General features: G+C 59.9%; 5 protein-coding genes across 5 annotated transcripts; 4 read left to right on the forward strand and 1 right to left on the reverse strand.

Annotated features, from left to right (window-relative positions):
- Positions 1-2,053: 2,053 nt before the first annotated feature.
- Positions 2,054-2,820, forward strand: HRG_05192 (uncharacterized protein; the record flags this gene model as incomplete). The annotated part of the gene is made up of 2 exons (XM_044863663.1): positions 2,054-2,159; positions 2,255-2,820. 2 exons carry the CDS (start codon positions 2,054-2,056, stop codon positions 2,818-2,820), a joined length of 672 nt encoding a protein of 223 aa, XP_044720195.1.
- A 1,411-nt stretch (positions 2,821-4,231) lies between these two features.
- HRG_05193 (putative HRQ family protein 2) lies at positions 4,232-5,657 on the forward strand (the record flags this gene model as incomplete). Its single annotated transcript, XM_044863664.1, has 5 exons — positions 4,232-4,327; positions 4,387-4,540; positions 4,683-5,203; positions 5,260-5,352; positions 5,427-5,657. 5 exons carry the CDS (start codon positions 4,232-4,234, stop codon positions 5,655-5,657), a joined length of 1,095 nt encoding a protein of 364 aa, XP_044720196.1.
- A 1,110-nt stretch (positions 5,658-6,767) lies between these two features.
- Positions 6,768-7,760, forward strand: HRG_05194 (SWIB/MDM2 domain-containing protein; the record flags this gene model as incomplete). The annotated part of the gene is made up of 5 exons (XM_044863665.1): positions 6,768-6,780; positions 6,843-6,982; positions 7,049-7,387; positions 7,442-7,516; positions 7,575-7,760. 5 exons carry the CDS (start codon positions 6,768-6,770, stop codon positions 7,758-7,760), a joined length of 753 nt encoding a protein of 250 aa, XP_044720197.1.
- Positions 7,761-8,497: 737 nt separating this feature from the next.
- HRG_05195 (zinc finger, c3HC4 type (RING finger) domain-containing protein) lies at positions 8,498-10,960 on the forward strand (the record flags this gene model as incomplete). Its single annotated transcript, XM_044863666.1, has 5 exons — positions 8,498-8,896; positions 8,957-9,381; positions 9,424-9,674; positions 9,738-9,903; positions 9,970-10,960. 5 exons carry the CDS (start codon positions 8,498-8,500, stop codon positions 10,958-10,960), a joined length of 2,232 nt encoding a protein of 743 aa, XP_044720198.1.
- A 422-nt stretch (positions 10,961-11,382) lies between these two features.
- Positions 11,383-15,100, reverse strand: HRG_05196 (ribonuclease 2-5A domain-containing protein; the record flags this gene model as incomplete). Its single annotated transcript, XM_044863667.1, has 2 exons — positions 11,383-12,524; positions 12,583-15,100. 2 exons carry the CDS (start codon positions 15,098-15,100, stop codon positions 11,383-11,385), a joined length of 3,660 nt encoding a protein of 1,219 aa, XP_044720199.1.
- Between the last annotated feature and the right edge of the window lie 480 nt (positions 15,101-15,580).

A 15,580-nucleotide genomic window follows, 5' to 3' on the forward strand; every position in this document is an offset into this window, starting at 1 on the left:
ACAGCCACCTCGTGGTCCGCAGCAGTTGGCAGCGTCTCGCGGAGACCACTATGCGCAGAGGGAGGGCCGCCCTCTTCCAACGCTGGCTGAGGGGTGACCGGGTGAGCGAGGACTAAAGGCCTGGCCTCTGGGTGTTTCCAAGCCCACCCCTAAACCCAGCTGCTCGTGGCCATGTCGGTGCGTGGCGGGCTGAGTGTGGAAATAATGGAAGCTCAACGACAGTACAAGAGATGCCGAGATCGACTGTGGGTTTGGGTTCACATGCGCTGATGGTTGAGAGGGCGCAAGAGTGCAAGGTACTGACGAGAAACTCGTGAAACAAGAAAACAAGGGGAAGCTTGTCCAAGGAAGATGATTCTGAGGACGGATTGAACACAACTGGACGAAGGAATCTTCATCTGGGCCTTTGCTCACTATGCTGTCAAGGGATGCGGCGAGCTGGGGGTTTGCGGAAAGCCGGTGCCATTGCTGCGAACTCGATTTTTCTCTTGGAACTTTGAGCTCCAAGCCCTGAAATTTGAGTGGCGGAGCAGTGTTTTTCGCTCCACGTATGTATGCTGGAATCAATGAAATGGAATCCATTATGGGGTTTGATGCCCCCTGTCCATCAGCCCAGGACAAGTCGATCGGGCTTTCCGAGGCGGGAAACCTGTCAGGCAGGCTCGTATCTGGCTTGGCGTTTTGGTGGTGATCACCAGCGCCGAGGGAGGAGAAGAAGGAGAGGCCTTGGCGCAGGCAGACGGGAGCAGTGGATGATAGCGATCCAGTCAACATTCTTCCACAAGGCCGGCAAGCATGTGCTGAAAGTGTCACAGCTGCCGATTTGACGACCGACATCTCGAGCGCTTCTGAGCTGGCCGATGACGACGGAAGGATGGGAGGACGGCTGGTTGCAGGCCGCGTTTCGGACCGTTGCCCTGTGTTTCACCAATGTCGAGGGCCATGACAGGCCAAGTTCCAAGATGGGCTAGGTAGACGAGGGCATCCTCTACGGCTGACGTGGCTGCTGTAGTTAAATTTTGCCCGATCTGTCCTTATAGTCGGGCAGGGCGGGAATGCGAGACGACGAGACGATGAGGCTTAGACGACATGGACAGGGAGGACTGGCTGGCGGCGACGGAGGAGAGTGGAGAGGCAACTCAGATGACGACATATTGGGGAGGGGGTTCTTTCTTTTTTCGAGTTGCGCAGCACATTCGCAGAGAGGCTGGAAGAGGCATCGTCAAGACGAGTGGTGATGGTGATGACGAGTCGCCTCCTCTTGGGCGAGAAGACCGTCGTTGGGGAGATGGGAGGAGAATACGACACTAATACCGTTACCCGCGATCGGAGCGCCAAGTCAGTTAGTGGCTAGTGGCTAAGTTACCAGCGCATCAATTTTAAGTCGCGGGCCGAGGGTTCTCCCTCGCACGACGACAGCTTCGCCCGTCTTGGCACCAAACCATCCGCTTTTATCTAAGGTAGGTATTTGCGGGCCATGCCCTGTCACGAGCCGGCTCTGCCGCTGCATGACTTGGCTGGGCGCAACCACGCCCAGATAGGAAGCACAAGGTTCTCGGACGATGGCCCTCCCGGTCTTCGCCTCCCCACCGTCCGTATCGAGCCGTTACATCGACGTCCCGGCTTCCTGCCGTCCAGATGACAGCCTCGCCAGACCGCCGGCAGCCGGCATCCTCCCCACCTGTGAAGCATGGCGTCTCGCCCCCTGACCGTTTCGGCAATTCTGCCTTGGTTGACGCCCATAGATCGTCGGCGACAGCCCTGCCCCAATCGTCCGGGGAGCGAGGTCGTTACAGCCCAAACTCGTTCACTTCATCCGAGTCAAGTCTCTTGTCCGCCTGCTGCCCGTGAGTTTAAAAGATTGGCTCTTCCACTTCCCCTTCAGCCTGTTTCTTCCAACCACTTGTCCACCATCTCATTCTCTTCTTAGTTTTTCTCGAGTCTGTGACTTGAGTCCTAGAGCTGCGCTCTCCCTCCTCAATCCTTCTGCTTCCTACTTGATATCTTCTCGTGTACCCTTCCAATCTCTTTATCTAAATACACAACCGTAAAGATGAAGTTCACCGGAGCCCTTGCCTATGCCATTTTTGCCGCCTCTGCCTCCCTCACGGTGGCCCATTCTCCTGCCGAGGAGGGCAACGTGGGTGTCGCGGCCCGAGGTGAGTTGCTACGTCCAACCTACCCCGATCCCTCTGTGATGCCTTCGCAAGTGGGAAAACAAGGGAAGCTGGAACAAGGCTAACATTTCGCGCAGACGTTGGCGTTGGCTTTGACTCGCTCCCCAACGTGGTTGCCCGTGCTCCCATGCGCTTCGAGCGAAGGGCCTCTCAGCCGCAGAAGAAGAAGAAGAAAAACGGCGCTGCGAACAAGAAGGCTGCGAACAACGGCGCTGCGAACAAGAAGGCTGCGAACAACGGCGCTGCGAACAAGAAGGCTGCGAACAACGGCGCTGCGAACAAGAAGGCTGCGAACAACGGCGCTGCGAACAAGAAGGCTGCGAACAACGGCGCTGCGAACAAGAAGGCTGCGAACAACGGCGCTGCGAACAAGAAGGCTGCGAACAACGGCGCTGCGAACAAGAAGGATGCGAACAACGGCGCTGCGAACAAGAAGGATGCGAACAACGGCGCTGCGAACAAGAAGGATGCGAACAAGAAGGATGAGAACAACGTCGCGGAACAGGCGAAGTTGGATGCCAACAACCCAGCCCTGCAGGCCCAAGAGGCCAAGGCCAAGGCAGCAGGAGCCAAGAGAGACGTCGGCGTGCTCGAGGAGCGCCACCCGTATGCCATCTTCGAGGACTCGGGCGCAGGCAACTAAGCCTCCCATGCTCCGGCTGGACAGATGCCGTGATTTCCTTTGAAGTGGCTACACACAAACTCTCTTGTCTGCCGATGCTTGCGGTCTCTCCTTTCGGTTCACACGGCGAGGACTCGGCGGGCACCAATTCGTGGAGGACTGGACAGGGCGGCATGTCACTTTCAAAACATAGATGTTGAATCTAACCCCATGGAAAGGAACTCCTGACTGGCCGGGCCATTGGGGATCGAGGACTTTCTGTACGATAGCGTTGTTGTCCAATGCAGCATGCTGCCCTGTTCAATGTGTTCAGCAAGCGGGTGATTTCCCCTTATTTCGCCGTCGCTGGCACCGTGTCTGTCTTCGCTTCGCCCCAAAAAGCCATACCCATGTATTTCCCACCGTAGACCCTGCGTAGACCCTGCGTCGGTTGTCTTTCTCGCCATTCTGGGCGCCGAGTTTCTCTCAACTAGGCCAGCCATGAGAAGTGTGGCATTGCACGCCGGGGCGGAGCTTGGAAAGGCGAAACGGGCTGATGAACATCGGGTAAGTCAGCATCGCCAATGGTGCAGAGGAGAACTAGGTAATTAGGAAGAGGAGAGACGTGTTGGCGATCAAACGGCTTGAGACAGTCGATGGTCGACCGTCTCGTTTCAGACAACGCCGCCCGTCTTACCCCTGGGGGCTCCTCCTTGAAACGCAACAGTCTCCTTGGCGTGATCGGCCGCTCAATTCATGCTGCACAATACTGTAGAGCCAAATAAGGATCGTTCAACGCATGGTTTGCTTGATTGGGACGGCTGGATATGAGAGAAGGGGATGTTGCAGCCAAGTAAATCCGTTTCGCCTCAGCTCCCCTGTGCACATCATAGCCAGTAGAAGCTTTGTCCGCTGCGATGCTTATAGAAACCTTCACCGCCCACGTGGCACGTGCTCTCGCTTAAAGAGAGAGAGTCGGGAACGGCTGCAAGGTCGAGTACAGCTTGTTGACTTGGGGGCTGGCAAGCCTGACATGTGCCCGTGAGAAGCCCGCGCGTGCGTGCATGCAGCCATATATTCATTGCATGTCTAAGCGCGCGGCAACTTGGAGTGCCACGAATGGATCTAGGCCTGCGCAAGCACGGTTGTAATGACTCGGCGGCAGAGTCATCGCGAGCGCTCGCCAAGAGTCGAACATGGGCGCTGACTAAAAATAAGCGGCGGATTACCGTATCATCGCCAGAGGCCGTCGCCGATTCTCGGGCCTGTGACTCCAACTTTCCGTCATCGGTAACACGGCGCTGCCCATTGTCTACGGATCTGCCGCTAAGGCTCGCTTGCCTTATTGCCACTCGGTTTTCTTACAAAATCCGAGAAAGATTGCGCCTCGCTTGCCTCTCTTTTTTTATAAATCAGAGAGAGAGGTTGCGCCCTCACCGGCATGGCATGGCCAATGTGGACTCAGTTTCAAGCGGCGTGGGAGCTGCCGTCCGCAGTCGTCCTGGGCTTCCTCATGCTGCTCGCTGGTATTGCCCACCTGTACAGAGCGGTTGGTCCCCAGTCCCGTCAGACACAGACTACATGTATGCTGACCAGCATGACTCCTAGTCCAAGAGCCCGTCATCACCTCACAAGGACTGGGACCAAGACCGGCCGGGAAAGCCCGATGAGACAATCATACAGCCTCTCAAAGACTTTGACTGGATAGTCGAGGAACCCCAGAAATTCCGTCCATTCAAGCCCGTCTACCACATCTCGATGGGTAAGCGAGGACCGTGGAAGCATTCTCTCATTGATTCGCGTTTCCTTGAAATCATGGAGCCGGTTGGGGCTCCAATCTCCCACCTCATCCTGCCCCTCCTCGAGTGTCATGACTTTTGACTGATGGAGCCGTCAACGCAAAGGCTTGCAATCGGACACACCGTCGGGCCTCATCACCATTGACAAGGATTACCTCGATAGAGTCAATCTCCGGCGCGGTCTCATCCGTCAGCATGGCGACAAGGTTCACGGCTATATGCCCGCTGGCGCCGAAGGTGTGCGAGAACTGTACGCTTTCCTCATGGGAAGCTACTTGCCGACTCGGTTCCCAACAATATTCCAGCTGTCTAGCGACAAGGGCCAAATCCGCAATGTCGCCACGGGCAGGACGCATCCAACGGCGGCAACAGCAGACCCGGCGGCGGCCCTGCGAGCCATCGGAGAGACTGTCGAGGAGGACATGTTTCTGCTGCACGATACGCCCGAGGGCCACAAGTCGGTGGCCTTTGTCTGCTGCTTCGCGGCGGGATTCGACCCGTCCACCAAGCTGGGCAAGGGGCTCAAGCAGATTCACGGCCCGGTGCCTTCTTTCGACAAGATTGGACCGAGCATGGAGCGCTTTTTCGCTAGATTGCAGGTGGGCAAGAATGTCAAGCGGCTGAACGTAAGTTGAACGTGCCAAGAACATGGAGGGTGAGACTGACGCCGGAAATGAGACAGTGGGTGGTTCAGACTCACGGCGAGCTGCTCGTCTGCGATTCCCACGCGACACACAATGCTGGAAAGGGGCACGGGGAGATAGACTTTGGCCAGGTTTGCCGTTCCCTTGACTCCTGGCGGTGAAGCTGGTAGTGGTGGTTGGAACGAAGCTGACGCGGCAGCTCTAGACGTTTCTGAGAGTCGAGCTCCAGACCTTGAGCCGTCTGCCGCAGACGCGAGCGGTACTCTTTTCCTTCAAGACATACATGTACCCGATACGGCAGATCAAAGACGAGGGCCTGGGCTCTGACCTTGCAGCGGCCGTCGAGGGCATGAAGGAGGGCAACGCGCCGGGCATGTGGTTGTACAAGGGGGGTGAGCTGTGGGCGGAGACGGTGTGCGAGTATCTGCGCGCCTGAGGCGAGCTCAGATACACTGTTTGTAGAGGACGAGCAAGATGCCGTTTCATGGACCTGTAGTAATTAAAGGCGCTTCGTGTCTATCGTACAAGGCCTGTAGACCACGAAGGAAATATACAATATACATGAGATGGCACGTGACGAGGCTGAAACCCCCAGGCCCTGTCGCCGTTCGTGCGCAGCCAATTCGAGGCTGTGATTGGCCCGGTAATCTGTGGCACGGGCGGCGGCGGCAGGCTCCGCAAGCTCCAAAAAGCTCCGGGTCCCGGCTCCAGCCTCAATCCGCCCCAGCCACACGTCAATTTGGCATGGGACAGGCAAGGTTTCCCCATCTCTCGGTCCTCCTCCTTCATTCTCCGCCTTGTCCAACTGCCGCCGCTCCGCCCTGTTTCGACGCCAGCCAAGAAAAGCGAAGCACGATAACTCGCTGTCGCAGGACGAGGCTGCCGCTACCCCCACCGTCGTCCGTTTGCCATAGGCGTCCCTTTCTTTGTCCCGTTGTTGGGCTTGCTTGCCATCGTCTGTTGTCTCTTTTCTCTCTTAGCGGCAGCCCCCTCTATCTACCGCTGTACTGTACCTGCCGACACGCGCCGCCCCGCCCCGCCAACACACACTTTTGATACCAAGGTGGTACATGGTACGAATACACGCACAGAGAGTCGCACACATACAACCCGTCGATATCACCACATCCAACCACGAACACAAGAGAGAGAGAGAGAGAGAGGGACCGAGAGCGAGCGAGGAAGGGAGAGAGGCAGCCCGGGAGAGAGACACAGACAGAGACGACGAGCAAGTGAGAGAAAACCACACGTTCTGGCCCGCAACGTCGTTGTTGATTGCAGCTGCATCGGCGCATGCCTGCCGGTAACCTGGACTGCAACTACAAGGAGTCGACCCTTGGTCGTACAGCATCCTCTCACAGCTGTCATATAGCCCTCGGAGCCCGACTCTCTTCTTGCCTGCAGTTGCCGGCTATGTTGTGAGGCGCCCGTCTCGTCGTGACTCTCCCCTGCCACCGGCTCCTCCATCGCACCGCCTTGGGCTCTTCAGCTTCCACACGCATCCTCCGTCTCCGCCGCCGACTCTCAGCGGCGGCCAAGGAGCAACATGACTACTCCGCGTACGTCTCCCTCTCCTCATGCGTGCCGGCGCTTCAGACACTGACGCTCGGCCGCCTCCCAGTCACCCTCGAGGAGCTCGAGCGCTTCACCTCCATCATCGACGACATCCTGGCCAACGCCGACCTCGAGACAATCTCGCGCAAAAAGGTTCGCCAAGGCCTCGAGACATCCCTCGGCGGTCGCGACTTGAGCGAGCAAAAGGTGCGCTTACCGTCGGCAGATCATGACTGGAACCGTTCACCGAGCTGCCATGCTGACTCGACATAGGATGCCATTAAGAAGTTGATTGAAGCTCGGTTCGATGCCGTCTCGGGCGCCGACCTCAGCGCCGTCGCCCCTTCCTCAGGCCCCGATCATGCCAACAACAAGCGGCCGACGACCAATGGGGTGTCGGAGAATGGCGAGACGGATCCGTCGGCTTCGCCCGAGCCGGCCAAGAAAAAGGTCAAGCGGTCTGCGTCGTCGGAGGATGCCGACGCCCGCCTGGCCGCGCAGCTGCAGGCGCAGGAGAACAGCTTGGCGCGGTCTCGTTCGACGCGAGGCGGCGGCGACCGGACCAAGGTGACCAAGAAGCGCAAGGCACCCAAGAAGAAGAGCGCCAAAAAGGTGGGCGACGACGACAGCGAGGTTGACGGCAGCGCAGATTCGGGAGCGCCCAAGAGAAAAGCAGGGGGCGGCTTCCAGAAGCCCTTTCTGCTGAGCCCCATGCTCTCGGATCTATGCGGCGAGACCCAGGTAGGCTGCCCGTAGGCGTGCGCCAGATGGGTTTTAAATGTTGCTGACATTGTTGCAGCTCTCTCGGCCACAGGTCGTCAAGAAATTGTGGGAGCACATCAAGGCAAACGACCTGCAGGACCCCAAGGACAAGCGCCAGATTTGCTGCGACGACAAGATGCAGGCCGTGTTCAAGCAGGCCAAGGTGGACATGTTTCGCATGAACAAGGAGATTGGCAACCACCTTTACCCGGTCGAGGAGTGATGGACTTCGCATGTGTGTGGCTTGTCCTTTGAGAAGCAGGAAGAGAGGAATACGATGCAGCCATGGCGCCCAGGGGAGTCTTGAGGAGTCTCTTTGCACTCTGCCGTTTGGCACAGTGAGTTTGTAGCATAGTAGGCAGCGAAGGACGAGCAAGGGCAGGGGGTTCTCCATGTCACTGTGTTTCCGGTGCCCTCCGTAGGTAGTAGGCAGGGTGAGCAATTTAATTCTTTCAATATTGGTGTGTTGGCCAAGTACGTCTTTACTCTCTCGACTCTCCCTATGTACGGTTGACAGATAGGTATGGGAAGCTCCGGAGATGGCGATGATGCTGACGCGGAGGGCTGACATGCTGTTGCCTGGCCTCGAGTTGAGTCATCCCGGCCTGTTTGCTGGCCTCGGTACTTCGTATGTAGTTAAAGAGGCCATCACTGAATGGTGACTCTGCAGAAAAAGGTACTTGGGGGCGCAGGGCAAACGAGGGTATTCACAGGTACCGCGCACGCTGCAACAGACGACGGAAGAGGGGCACAAAAAAACCCCGAGATGACGGGGCACTCGCTTCGACAAACGCCAACCCGCAATCATCTTTTTCCCTTTTCTTCTTCTCTCACTCTTGACGCCGACCCACCCTCACAAGCCACTGCGCGCATCGTGCAATCCATCGTCTGCCAACGACCAACCAACGACGGCCGCGTCTCTGCCGCCCAAGCCAAGCACCCCAGCCTTGGCCTGCCGCCATGGTCGCGCCCGAAGGAGCGCCTCAGTCCCGACGGGGCGACGGCTCGCGAGGACGCCATCGTGGTCGCGGGAGGGGAAACACTGCCAGTGGCCGTGGCGCCGCCACAAGACGGGGCAGAGGCGACGGACAGCCTCTGAACCCGGCGGCCCGTGATGTCGCCGACGCCGCTGCAAGAGCTCATGGCCTCGACGGCGCCGCCTCCGCCAACCGGCCTGCCAACGACAACGTCGCCAACGGTGCGTCCGATAATGACGACGCCGACGACGCCGACGTCTGCTTCATTTGCGCCAACCCCGTTGCGCACCACTCCATTGCGCCCTGCAACCACACCACCTGCCACATCTGTGGCCTGAGGATGAGGGCCCTCTACAAAACCAAGGACTGCGCCCATTGCCGGGTACATTGACCCTCTCCTGCCCTCGACCATGCTCATGCTCTGCTAACCCCGGAGCCCCAGACCCCCGCCCCTTTTGTCGTCTTTACCGACGATGCCGAGAAGCGCTTCGAGGACTACTCCGCCAACGACATCACCACGGCCGACATCAACATCGGCATCAAATATACAAACGAGGACATTGTCGGCGACACCGTCCTCCTCCTCCGCTACAACTGCCCCGACCCCTCCTGCGACTTTGCCGGCCTCGGCTGGCCCGATCTCCATCGCCATGTCAAGTCTGCCCACAGCAAACGCATGTGCGACCTCTGCACACGCAACAAAAAGGTCTTTACCCACGAGCACGAGCTCTTCTCCGACCGCGACCTAGAGAAGCACATGCGCCACGGCGACGACAAGCCTGGCGCCGCGGACCAGACGGGCTTCAAGGGCCACCCTCTGTGCGAGTTTTGCGGCGAGCGCTTCTACGACGACGACAAGCTCTACGAGCACTGCCGCATGAAGCACGAGCGCTGTTTCATCTGCGACAGGAGAGACTCAAGGACACCTCACTACTACCGCGACTACAACGCCCTCGAGCAGCACTTCAAGAGGGACCACTACCTGTGCTACAACAGCGAGTGCTTGGAAAAAAAGTTTGTCGTCTTCGAGTCCGAGATGGACCTGCAGGCACACCAGCTGAGCGAACATGCCGGCAAAGCTGCCGGCCGTGATGCCAGGGTGGTCGATATTTCGGCCTTTGACATTAGGCAGTCGTACCAGCAGGAGAGGCGAGGAGGGGGCGCGGCCGCCAGAGGCCAGAGAGATGGCGAGGGGAGAGGCAGAGGACGAGGCCGCGGGGGAGGCGGCGGAAGAGGCAGAGATCCCAACGGAGACACTGTTCCGCCAACCTCAGCCCAGCCCTTGCGTCGCGACGAGCTGGCTTTTCAGCGACAAATGGCCATCCACTCTGCTCAGTCCGTCTCCAACCGCACCTTTGGTGGCCAGCTGACGCCGTCGCCGGCACAGCCGTCGGCCTCTCGCCAAGGAACCCAGCCCTCCACACCCCGGGCCACGAGCTCTGCAACGGTCCCCAGCCAGAGCAGCATCGTCAACCCGATGGAATCGCTCGCCGTTACCGATACCTCCAACCTGGCACCCGAGGAGCGCGCCCGGCTCCTCCGCCACAGCTCGGTGGTTGAGCGGGCGATCAACCTCTTGGGCAATGACGGCGCCAAACTGGCCGACTTCCGCGACCATATCTCGTCGTACCGAAGAGGCGGCTTCACGGCCCCGCAGCTCATCGACGCCTTCTTCACAATATTTGCCGACGTGTCTTCCAACGCGCTCGGAACCCTCGTGCGCGAAGTGGCAGACTTGTTCGAGGACAAGGCCAAGGCCGACGGCCTGCGCAAGGCGTGGCAGGACTGGCGGGCCATCAACGAGGACTACCCCAGCCTCCCGGGGCTGAGCGGTATGCACGGGGCTACGTCGAGCTCGAGCGGATGGGCCACCGCCTCGGCCGCCAATCCCGCTCTCCCCACCGCCGCGCCGTCCCAGAAGCACTCCAACAGGGTGCTGAAGCTTAAGAACAGCACCAGGCTGGGGGGCCCAACACCCAGCAGCCCACGGGGACCCCCGGGCTGGGCCGCGGCGTCGTCGTCGTCGTCGTCGTCGTCGTCGTCAGCCTTTCCCTCGTTGCCCGCCGCCAGCCGGCCCGCGGCGTCGTCTTCCGGCCCCGTGTCCCGGCCGTCGTCGCGTACGGCCACGGGCCCCTCGGGCGGCGGCGGGCGCCGCAGTGGTGGGCGAGGCGAGGACGCTTTCCCCGCGCTGCCCGCGGCGCCAAAGCCGATGACGACGCTGTTTGGTTACGGCTCCGGCCGCGGCGTGCGCAGGGACTACGGCCATGCCAGCTCGGACTTCCAGTGGGGCAGCAACGCTGCGTCGGCGCCTGGTGGTGCCGCTACCGCTGCTTCTGCGAAGCAGGACGACGTGGACGAAGCTGGGGGTGCGAATGGAGGCGGCGGTGGAGGTAAGGGGAAAAGGGGCAGCAAGAAGGGCAAAAAGGTGCTGGTCCAGTGGGGCTGAAAGGGGGCCGGGCCGGCGGCGGACAGGATGGAGAGGTGCGAGCTTCTTGCCCCTTTTCCCCCTTTCTTGGCAGGCTACGAAGAATGATGTTGTTGAGGGGGTGGAGAACGGCGTTGAAGATATTTTTGCTTGCTCCTTTTGCTATCAAAATGTGCTATCTAAAAAAGTCATGCCCGCACTTGGTTGCGAGTTTAGCAGCGAGGGGGGAGGGACGGGCCAGAAAGGGAAGATACTCATCACGCCATCAGAGCCGTGCAATAGAGCGAGAGGTCGGTAGCCAGGCGCTGATCCGCAATGAAGAACTGACCATGTTTACATAGCGAGCGACATGCAGCAAAACGCCTTTCTTGCAAACCCCTCTAACACACATTTTCCAACTCCCCAAGTCATTTACATTCGTTGCCCCTCAGAATCCAACCTGCTCACAAGCCCGCCGGCTCATAGTAGTCGCGAAAGCGGTCCGTCTCCTCCCACTGGACGTTATACACGACGTTCCAGCAGACGAGCAGTAGCATGGGGAAGCGCACGGCCCAGAAGCCGAGGTAGCCCTCGGGCAGCGGGCCGACGGCGCGCTTGAGGGCGTCGGCCATGTCCTCGTAGTGGTTGCGCTTGTTGCGCAGCGCCCGCAGCAGATCCAGCAGCCGCGAGCCCGTGTACTTGCGCTGCTTGCCCAGCGAGTCGACAAAGTCGCGGGGCAGCAGGCGCAAAAAGTCGCCCTTGGTCACCTGCGGCGCGTGCCGTTCCAGCTCCACGAGGGCTGACGAGGGGGGGTCGCGCGGCTCTTTTTCAAAGTGATCCGACACGTCGCACAAAAAGGACAGCCGCTTCTTGGCCGACCAGAAAAACGGGTGCGACATGATATCTCGGGCGCTCGGGCGCTTCTTGGGGTCTGCGTCCAGCATTGACCCAATCAGGTCTTTGGCCTCGTGCGCAAAGTCGCCCAGCGAGTCGAGCGGGCGCAGGTTGTAGCTGCCTTTGCGGATGTTGACCTCGCGCATGTACCGGTCGCCGCAGTCAAACGGATGCGAGCCGTTGGTGAGGACGTAGAAGAAGACGAGGCCGAGGGAAAAGATGTCAATGGCCCGCGTCGCCCGCCTGCCGTGCGGCATCCCGCTGTCCCCGACGAGCACCGACCCAGAGCCGCTGTGCGTACTGACATCCACGACACCGGCATCGCGCGCGTCGTCGTCAAGCAGGAGCTCGGGGGCCCGCCACCCCGACGTCCCGGCTGCTCTTCCCGTCGTTGCCCCAAACGAGGATTGGCCCCCCTCGAGCTTCTTGCACAGGCCAAAGTCGGAGACGAGCATCCGGGGCTTTCCGTCCTTGCCCATGTTGACCAGGATGTTCTGGGGCTTTAGATCCCGATGGACGATGCGCAGGGCGTGCAGGTGGCTAATGCCGTTGGTGATTTGGTACAAGACGCCCGGCAGGTCGGTGCGTCCGGCGTTGGCCAGTTCGCGGAGTGCGTGGGGCCGCTCGACCACGTCTGCTAGGGACGCGGCGCAACGCTCAAGCGCAATGTACAGGAACCCGTCTCGGATTTGTTGCGAATGGTACCGAATGACTGTCGTTTTGTCAGCACAAGGCAGGGCAAAGCAAAGAAGCTAGAGCATGGGACCGACCATTGGGATGATCGTCGCTTTCCCTGAGCAGCCTCGTCTCCTGAGAGGCAATGTCGTAAAACTGAATCAGCATCCGCTTCACGGCCACCTCTCGTCCGTCAAACCGCCCGGCGAACACCAGCGTCCCGTTGCTGCCGGTTCCCAGCTGCACCTCTGTGTTGACCTCAATGTTGCCCATCCTGATGATCGGGCCAGTGACGGCCTGCATGTCGTTGGCAACCGTCATGACATCAGGCTCGAGACTTGGCCTGTCACCGAGCTTCTTGGCATTGTTCACAGCCTCCTCCACTGTCGTAGGCGCCGCTTCGTCCCCCCTGGACTGCGATGCTTCCAGGGCCCGGCCTTTGCGGTGCTTGACACCGCCCCGCCTTCCACGATGTGCCTTCTTCTTCCGTTCTGGTGCAGTACCTGGCGAAGAGGGGTCCGCCGGGCTGTTTTGGGCTCCGGACTCCGCCTTGGACTCGGCCGCGCTATGTTCGGCTTGGGCATCGGTGGTGGCATCAGACACCTCCGTCTTGCCCGGCTGCCGGGCCTCGGCCGATCCGTCGAGAGCCTGTTTAGCCTGCGCAGGCTGGTCCTCATCGTTTTTATGCGACTTCCGCGAGGCTTCTCTTGCAGCGTCCACTTGCAGACCTCGATCTTTCTCCGCGGAAGGATCCGAAGTTAGGTAGAGAAACGTATCTCTCAGATTACCGCTCGAGCGCCAGCGATGGTATGACCTGCGGAGCTTTTTCTCGTTGTAGACCAGAGCCGCGAAGAATAGGAGGAAGAGGATCGGGTTCTTGATGAAGTCGACAACGCTGTTGGCGGCGCTCTGCGGGAGTCCCTTGACCTTGTTGATGATTGTTGCCTCATCTGCTTCTCCGTCCGGTAACACGGGAAGGTTGGAGTCATCATCTAAGTCTTCGCTCCCGTCCGTGATGGTGCCCCGGGGGAGGGTTGGAGGCTGCGGAGAGTCGTTGCGGATCGAGTCAATTGAGTGCATGCCGACGAGGGCCTTCGTAATTTTTGCTTCATTCATGCTATCCCACGCGGATGCCATGTCCCACCAGCCGGGATTCGTAGCCTGCGCTAGAGGAGCATCAATGATAAGGGGATACTGGCGGCCCGACAGGGCGTACCAACTGCCGCCCTCTGTCTGGTTGAGGAAGAGGCTGTTGCTTCGCATGCGCGCAATGCCCTCATCTTGCGATGGCATCGTGGGTTGGGGGAGCACCACCAGCTCGGGGTTGCTCTCGGCGGCGGCATCCCAGGGGCGACAGACGTCAAAGACACGGACGACCGGGGCAGAAAACTTGTGGCTAAACACGGGGGCCGCGTGGCCTGCGCGGGCATAGTCAAAAGCGTATATCTTGCCGTCATGCTGGCTGGTGATGTAGCGGCTGTCGAGGGAAACGTGATGCTGCTGGAACAGGTCGTTGTCGTAGTTGTTGGGGCTCCACTCGGCATATTTAAGCGTGGCAATGGGCCGGCCATCTCGCCGCTGGATGCCGACCGTGTACTCGGTGCGGCCGAGGGTGATGGTGCCCGTAGAGCTGCACTCCCTGGCATCCTTGTTATAGAGGGCGTTTGGACGGAGGCAGCTCTCCGCCTCGTTGATGTGGGAGCCGGTGGAGCCAAACCACTTAACGACGCGGCCAGTGGCGGCATCAAGGGTGATCATGGTGGTCTTCTTGTCGCCCGTGTAGACGACGGGCGGCTCCTCGCCGGCGTAGGGGGCCAGCTCCTCGACGAGGCGCTTCATGGTGAAGCCGGTGGCGCGAGGGCGGGAGTCCGGGCTGGGGACCCAGACGTAGACGCCTCCGTCGCGGTTGGGTTCGACAGCCCAGATGTAGTGGTCGACGGGGCTATAGTCGTCGTCGAGAACCGAATTGTTTGCGCGGTGGTGCGTCGTCTCGACCATGGGCTGGTCCACCTCGAGGTGCCAGCGTTCCTTGCCTGTCTTGCGGTCGCTAGCGTAGAGGTCTCCATCGACGGTCGCCAGAAGAACAAAGTCTTGTACTTCCCAGTCCTCCAGACTCCGCGCAATCTGCTGCGGGGCGAGCCCGGAAGCAGGGACGCTGCTGGGCCGTTGGTGTCGGGGGGGACGTGGTGCTCGGACGGACTGAGCCGGAGCCAAAGTTGCGAGGGCGCTCGCATCGTCGGGGATGAAGAGGTGCTTCCTCTTGCTCTTTTTTTTTTTGCTGGGTTTGTGGGTATAGTCGTCGCGGTCGACTGGCTGTCGAGGGTGGTCGATCAACTGTTCGTGGGCCGACGAAGGCTTCTTGTTGGCGTCAGCCTTAAGGGCGTGAAGCTGCGTCGCGGCCCAGTCACGGAGGGCGGCGGAGTCGGCGGAAGAGGGATGGGAGCCGCCATTGTTTGATTTGTGTTGGGGAAAGACAGACGAGGGAGTGGCGTGTTGATGCTGCTGCTGAGCATCGGCGAGCTGAAGCCAGGGGAGGAGGAAGACGGCCAAGGCGAGCAAGAGCTTGTGCTGCTGCGAGGACCCCCGCGCATCGACTGGAGGTCGGCGCAGCATGTCGTAGGAGTAGTCGTCGTTGACGGAGCGCTCACATGAGGACGCGAGGGTATCTGTCACGCGAGACGCTCAAGCGGCGATGCGGCGGCCATTCCCAACCGACTGTCGCTTGGGCGTTGACCGAGGTTGAGAGGCGGGGAAGCAACCGGTGTGTGGCGCCGCTCAGGCCAAGCGTTGACAAGAGAAGTAGTGGTTGGAGAGGGTGGTACTGGATGTGCTTGTGCAAAGTAGGTGTTGATGATGATATCGCCAGCTGCTTTGTGGTGGCTGGTGGAGGGAGGAGTTGCAGCACAGCGTCGACACTCGGCCGCCCTTTTTCCCCCTCCCCTTGCCGCTCTGCAAGGGCGAGAGCACAGTAGAGGCAGCACGATACGCGCACAGTACATGCCGCGCGGACGGACACACACACACACACACACACACACACACACACTCGCACGCCATTTGTAGCAAAATAATAGTCCCTTGTTTTCCATGCTG

The sequence above is a fragment of the Hirsutella rhossiliensis genome (genome assembly GCF_020360975.1).
Source record: "Hirsutella rhossiliensis strain HR02 chromosome Unknown scaffold00005, whole genome shotgun sequence".
In the NCBI taxonomy this organism is placed as follows: Eukaryota; Fungi; Ascomycota; class Sordariomycetes; order Hypocreales; family Ophiocordycipitaceae; genus Hirsutella; species Hirsutella rhossiliensis.